Source organism: Xiphias gladius, chromosome 1 (assembly GCF_016859285.1).
Source record: "Xiphias gladius isolate SHS-SW01 ecotype Sanya breed wild chromosome 1, ASM1685928v1, whole genome shotgun sequence".
In the NCBI taxonomy this organism is placed as follows: domain Eukaryota; kingdom Metazoa; phylum Chordata; class Actinopteri; order Istiophoriformes; family Xiphiidae; genus Xiphias; species Xiphias gladius.
In genome coordinates this window covers 536,421-543,500 of record NC_053400.1, presented here as the reverse complement: position 1 = coordinate 543,500, position 7,080 = coordinate 536,421, and the positions used below count along the sequence as shown (strand labels likewise).

The 7,080-nt window shown below is 38.9% G+C and overlaps 1 protein-coding gene across 1 annotated transcript; it reads left to right on the top strand.

Moving 5' to 3' along the window:
• Window positions 1–2,804: 2,804 nt before the first annotated feature.
• On the top strand, window positions 2,805–3,809 carry tssc4 (tumor suppressing subtransferable candidate 4). Its single transcript, XM_040126267.1, is given in 4 exon segments — window positions 2,805–2,814; window positions 3,097–3,221; window positions 3,223–3,250; window positions 3,253–3,809. Coding segments are annotated over 4 exon segments (720 nt in total).
• Window positions 3,810–7,080: the final 3,271 nt, after the last annotated feature.

Below are 7,080 nucleotides of genomic sequence, written 5' to 3'. Positions count from 1 at the left end.
GAGGCAACAATGGCAATGGCTATTGCAGAGCATTGTTCCATTCTCTCATGTGACCACACTGGTCAGGCATTACAAGGCTGCTTTTTCACATTCCAGTGCAACCAAAACGTTTCAAATGTGCCATAAAAAGTGTATTGATAGGAGTAATGGTGTGTTGCACCAAATTTCCTAAAAGACTGGTGGCTGATACTAGTGACAGCCAATACAGCCTCCTTCTTGATGAAAGCACCGATGTACGTGTCTCAAACTACCTTGGGATCGTAATTAGGTATTTTAGTGAGGACATGGGAAATGTGGTGGCCACTTACTTAGGCTTTCTTGAGCTGGAGCTTGGGGATGTTGGATCAATAGCCAGGGCAGTTCTAGCTCTTCTTGGAATTGTGGAGGAGGGAAGGGAGGAGAGGAGAATGACTTAAAACCTCTGGTTCCCCTTAAAACCTCTGTGTGTGTCACTCACTACAGTTAGCTGTAGGTTCTGTCTCCAAAAACACATTTTCACGTAGTGTGGAATTCCTTCTTAGAGAAACCTATAATTGGTTCTCTATTTCACCAAAGCACAGAAAGGCAAACAAGGCTGTCTATGAGACAACAAACTGTGAGGAAAAGCCTTTACTGGTAACTAAGGTCTGTGCCACATGCTTGTTTTCCAGAGAGCCTGTTGTGTCCAGAATCCTGGATCAGTGGATGAATTAAATTGCATTTCAGCCTCACCATGGCAGGTGAACACTGCTATATGGCAGATGTTCTACATTTCCATATACAGTGACCCACAGAACCTCTTTTACCTCACTTTTTTGAAAACTATACGTAGTGAAGTGCAGTCTGCTGTTTTGAGGGGGAACAGATGGGCCCACTCAAGCTGCTTGACTGCTAAATGAGGCTTATAAAGTCTGTCTGCAGCACAGTCATTAACTATATGGCAAAAATGAACGTGCTCAAAGAGCCAATACATGGACAAATCTCTCCCAAGCCACCATTCAATCAATGTGTAATTGAATGGTGATATAAATAAAAGTTCTTAATTACATTAATGACATTACGGACCCGTTTTCCTCTTGTTTTAAGTACCATTGCATCATCAGAAAACAATGACCATATTTTTTTGTTCTCTAATATGGGCTCTTTCCAATTCAGGAGTGGTAAATGTATGTGTGTGTGTGTGTGTGTGTGTGTGTGTGTGTGTGTGTGTGTGTGTGTGTGTGTGTGTGTGTGTGTAAAGTGCACATATATGTGCATTATGTGTGAGAGAGATGTACCTTTTGGTGAGGCAACTTCTGTATCATATGTATGCTTCACTACGGTCTTATGATTATATGACTTTTTTTTGGTGCTGCAACAGTCATAAAATTAAACTGTAGTCATGAGGGATTGTTGACACGTTATTGTATGTAAATTAAGTGTTGCTTTTGTTTGTGCAGGTTGGATGGGGCAATAGTTGAATTGTGATGAAAATAAAGCAGGAAGCACAGAGCCCATGCCAAGAGTCACTGGGAGGGGCAGATCATGAAAAAGTTGTAGGGCCCATGATGCTTAAATGCGGTGTTTATGGAAGTGTTAATGAAAGGTAAAGCACCCTTCAACAGCCTGGTTGGAATAGGGTCTAAAAGAAAAGTTGATGGTTTAGATGAAAGAACTGTTGAAAATGGCTCATAAAAATCTATAGGAGAGAAGCAGTCTAAATATAAATCAGATGTTACAGTCGATTCTAAGGCTACCGTACTAGACAATACATCTGTGCCAGTTGTCAGAAGGATTTGATGAATTTTCTCTAATAGTTACAATTTTATTTGTAAAGAAGCTCATGAAGTCATTACTACTGAGAGTTAAAGGAATACATGTATCAATAGAGTTATGACTGTCGGCATGGATATTGCGCTGAAAAGAAATCTGGCGTTTTTCTTATTTTCTTCTATTAATGATGAATAATAGGAGGTTCTGGCATTACAGAGGACTTTTGTTTTTTTTTGGTTTTTTTTTACATGTTATTAGACTATTTTTTCCAGGATGTGGAAACATAGTGGATGGATGTTTTTTCCCCTTAATGCAGAGTAGTACATTATTTTAAAGTCAAATGTTACTAAAAATGGTCAAACAAAAGAAGGTTTTGAAGAAATATTAAATGTTCAATTTGTATGCCATATTCCGGAACAAGATCAAAGGTGTGATTAAAACAGTGAGTAGGTTCATTTACATTTTGAAAAAAGCCAGTTGATTCTAATAGTGAAATAAATGCAGAACTAAGGCTGTCGCTATCACTCGCTTATACTCCATATAATTACATGTAGTTAATCTTCAACATTCAAATTACATTTGTCAATAAAGACTGTCAACATTTTTAATGTCTCTTACTCATCTGTAGCACCTCCCTGAGGGTGAAAACTCAAAGTACAGGCAGAGGGAAGAATTGTTTATAATCTGTAGAGATATACTCTATATACTTAATTCATAAAATGTTATAATTGGCATTCTGAATCTCTGAGTTCAATGTTTTGAAATCTTTAAATGTAGTGAAAGTGATATGAATTGTTATAGAGTTGACAGAAAGTTCAACAAGTATTTCATTTTTGATTTATTGTTTATCATTATTGATGCTCACAGCCTTTGAATTTGATTATTGTCTGCTTTTCTTTTGTCATAAATGTAATGTTCAATGATTTCTGGACCCAAATGCAGACACAAACAGAGGCGGGCTGGATGAGCGAAGTGACTTTTTAATGAGTGAAACAAACTTACAGTCATTCAGGCGAACAAGATAGCAGACAGGAATTCAGGAATACAGGTGGCAGGAAAATAAGGGGCAAGCGATGACAAAAGGTGTGAAAAAAAAACAGGAAGTTCAATAACCAAACACACAACAGGTAAGAGATTACAAAATAAAGCAGGAAGCACAGTGTCCAGGCCAGGGGTCCCTGAGATGGGCAGATCAGGACAATAAATATCAGATAAAACAAACAATTGGGCACTGACATACTATCTTCTGACATCTAATTGGAGAAGAAGATTAATCAACTGTTTGAGAAAGTAAATGTAAAAAAAAAAAAACATCAATGATTTTGGAATATTATGTTTAGCTGTTGATTTGATTGAGCTGCTTAGGCTTTGTGAAGATGTGTGATCACAGAAATGACCGTGGGGATGATGTGGACGAGCTGTCCGACAGTCACAACTCTGAGCCTGAAGAACAGCCCAGCAGAGCTCCCTTTGAACCAGAGCTGACCCTTTGACCATGATGATGATGATGATGACAGGGATTTGTGGTCTCTGCTCCAACTGCTCAGACTTCATTCAGATTGAGCTCAGCTTTCTTAAACTGCAGCCACAGTATATTTGACTACCTGGACAGTGTTATCCAGCTGTCCTCCTCTCTGAACCAGGATAATGTCACAGATGGAGATTTTGTTCAGCCTTGGTCTTCATGTCCCATCAGGAAGACAAGCCAACCTCCATCCACAAGCTTCACACCACCAAAGAAGAGAGTAGTCCCAGACTACCTGTTGCAGCCTGAACATTGGACTCACTACAGTCTGGAGGATGTGACTGAGACCAGCGATCAGCACAACAGCAGGGCTGCTCACCACTTCCTGTCTAGTCTGCAGCAGGAGAAACAGCGTGAGTCATCTTGTAACATCCAGCAGAGGATGATCTTCTCCTGACCAAACCAACTGCAGAAGACACAGACTGTAGATCAGCTGTCAGCTGTCAGAGGAGAGAAGAGGGGGATGCACCTCATTCATCTGGAGGGGGGGGGGGGGGGGGGTGAAGGGCAGGGAGATACAGAAGGCTGGAGGAAGGAGAAAAGAGTAGAGTGAAGAAGAGACTTGCACTGTGGGTTGACCAGAGGAGGAAAAACAGAAATGGGCGCAGAGAGAAAGAGGTGAGAAGGGTGAAGAGGAGGAGACAGAAGAAGTCAACCCTTCCTTACTTTATCTTTTTCACGAAGACAGAGAATAAAATTACAGGAAAAGTTCAGAGCAACAGGACAACTGACCATGACTCAACTATGTCACTTTGCTGTCATAATAATACAAACAGAACACTTCCTGTTGTACACTCACATGTGCTAACTGTTCCCAGACTTGTTTTAGGTCTATTTCACCTCTGAACACACCCACTATTTGTCATGACTCCTGCCCTAGCCCTGTTCTTTTTGGCCATTCTATCCCTGTCTATTGCCATTTTGCCATCCAGCCACCAGATTTCCCTGGACCACAATCCCCAATCAGCAGACCTGCTTTACCTACCTACACACCTTTGTCCATTTCCATCATCAGCTCCCCTGCATATATTCCAGCCCTTTGTCCCCAGTCTTTGTCAAAATCGTCTGCTTTTGGTTCCGATAATGTTCCCTTGAGTTCTTCGTGTGAAGACTCCTGTTATCTGTTCCTGTTTGCTTCCCTGCCTGCCTTTCAATTCATCCATGTGGTTATCTACCCATCTGCCTGTAAGCCTAGTTTTCTTCATTAAAATATCATCACTGCATCAGCCTGCCTATGTGTCTGCATTTTGGATCCTTGCTCTTGTGTTCTTGGCTTCACCCTTTGACATTATCACTCATAGGTTTGTTTTCTGTTGTACCTGTAACCACACTTGACAGTGATGTCACAGTATAGTATAGTATACCTGTACATTACTGCAGCAAAGTGAGAAGTTGTTAGCAAGTCTAGTTAACTACCTACAGAAGTAACCTAATTTTACGTCCAAGGTCAGACAGTATTTTATTATTTAAATACAGTTTGTGGGTTGACAGGTGATGTTAAAAAAGACTTTTTAAAAAAATAAAAATTTCTCCTTTTTTAAAAACAAAATCCAGTGGAAACATTACACAGTTACCCTGATAAAGAGTTTTTTACCAACTCATGGAGCTAATGTTAGCTTCATTAGCTCACTACAGCTGATACAACCCACCAGTGATAGTTGACATTTTAGCACTCAACATCAACAGTCACAACCTAGAGGTTGCTTCTGTTGGAAATCAAAGACGTCATTGTGTCATAAAGTAGTATGAAATTTGATGGTAAATCTATAAGCTCTGTAAACTGAGTATGTGCAAAAGATTAACAGGTTAAGAGGTCAGCCAACAGTTTACTGAATTCAAATCAGCCCGAACGACATTGTCGACTGAAGACTGAAGTAGTTATTTTCATTTTGAATTAAAGAATAGACACAATTTTGAACTCAGCTTCTCAGACTAAGGAGGGACATTACATACACATTTATTTATATTAGATATTTAAAGTCAGTACCTGCACGGCTGTACGGTATGTTTGCTGGTTTGTTCTCATAAAACTTCAGTCTCTTCAGCTTGTGTTTAACCACAGCAACCTCATGTTAAATTTTATTTATACTTTATTCATACAGCCCAACATAAATCACAAAATTACCTTAAGGGGCTTTACAATCTTCACAGCATACAACACCCTCTGTCCTTAGAACCTTAAACTGGACAATGAAAAACTCCCCAAAAAAGCCTTTAACTGGGAAAAAATGTAAGAAAGCTCAGGAAGAGCAACAGAAGAGGGATCCCCCTTCCAGGACGGACAGACAGGAAATAAAAATCATGTACAGAGTAGAACATAGTAGATATAAAGTATAGACAATCAGGATGACAATTTTTACTCAGTCAACTTTAATGTCTAAAGCCACCTCCAAAGAGCAGATCCTTCTCTTGTCAGGTGAAAACACTCAGTGTTTACTTTATTATGTATACTTGTAAAGTCTAATACAGGCAAATCCAACTGTTCTCATAAAGTTTACTTTAATGATGACTATAATGTTCAGTTTGTGTTGACACTGTCACAGAGGTGTTCATTTACTTGTATGTTTAATCATTGAGCTCATAGTCAATTATGTCGGTTTACTGGACTGCAGTATATTCATGTATGTAAATATCAGAAACAGCTCTGTACCATGTAAACATTTACAACAGCACCTTTAACTCTGAGCCCACGCCTTTAAACACAAAAATGAATTTACAAATTTTTGACAATGTCAAAAAAACACAATGTTATGTTACAGCTGCTTAAAGCAGACTGGTAAACATGTTGTTTACCACTCTGCATGTTTTTTAAAGAGTCAAACAACCTCAACATAAAAGCAGGTCCAGATCTTCTGATGTGTGTTAAGTGGCTGCTTTTATCAAAGTCTATGGTTTGCATTTATATACAGTCTGTGGTTTTCATATGACAAAGCACTAACTGAGTGGTCACACTGTTCAGTTACTGCACTGTATCTCAGCAGCTGTTGGTTTTATAAAGGGAGCTTTGCATGGAGGCCTCAGAGGATGATGAGGTCACTGACATCAGTAAAAAATTAAGCTGTTTCATTTAGCTCCCAGCTGAGGTGTGTTCAGGCACTTGTTCCAAGAAGCAGCTTTGCTGAAAACCCAGAACGCTGGTCTGGAACACAGACTGATGGAAACACACCTTCTCCTGGTTTTACTCTGGATCACTGAATAAATCTGCTTCATTCAACGGACCAGGCTTCTCCGTAAATAAATGTACTTTTTTAGCTGATGGAGAGATGATTCATTGTTTTCATATGTGAGAAATTCAGTGCAGTATGAACATCATGTAGAAAATCCAGACACAGTACAGTGATCTCACTGTGCATTCATAAAGCATTAGTTGAAATGAAAGCCTATTAAGCTGTATAAAACCTTATGATTAACTACTTATGTGGTATGTGAAGATTTATTTTGCTTCAAACTGAAATGTGAAATAAGTTCATGGACACACACAAACCTCACTTCCAATTTGAAAATAGTGATTTTCAAATCAGCCCTCCTGGTTATGAGAAAATTCAGACTTTATAAGTGAAAGATCAGATAAATATGTGGTTCATGTGGAAGATTTAAGGTTTATAAATGGAGGAATATCTCATGTCCCTTCAGTAACTGGCAGCTAGCTTCGATCTTTTTAAATTTCTTCAAATGCAGCTCAGAGACAATAATATAATCATCATGTCCCTTCCTCCTGGGGAGAAGCAGAGGAAGTGATATTAAAAACTAAGTATGACAAAGGTTTAATTTGAGAACATTAAATAGAAAAACTTATTTACAAATACTGTACTTGAATAAATGTA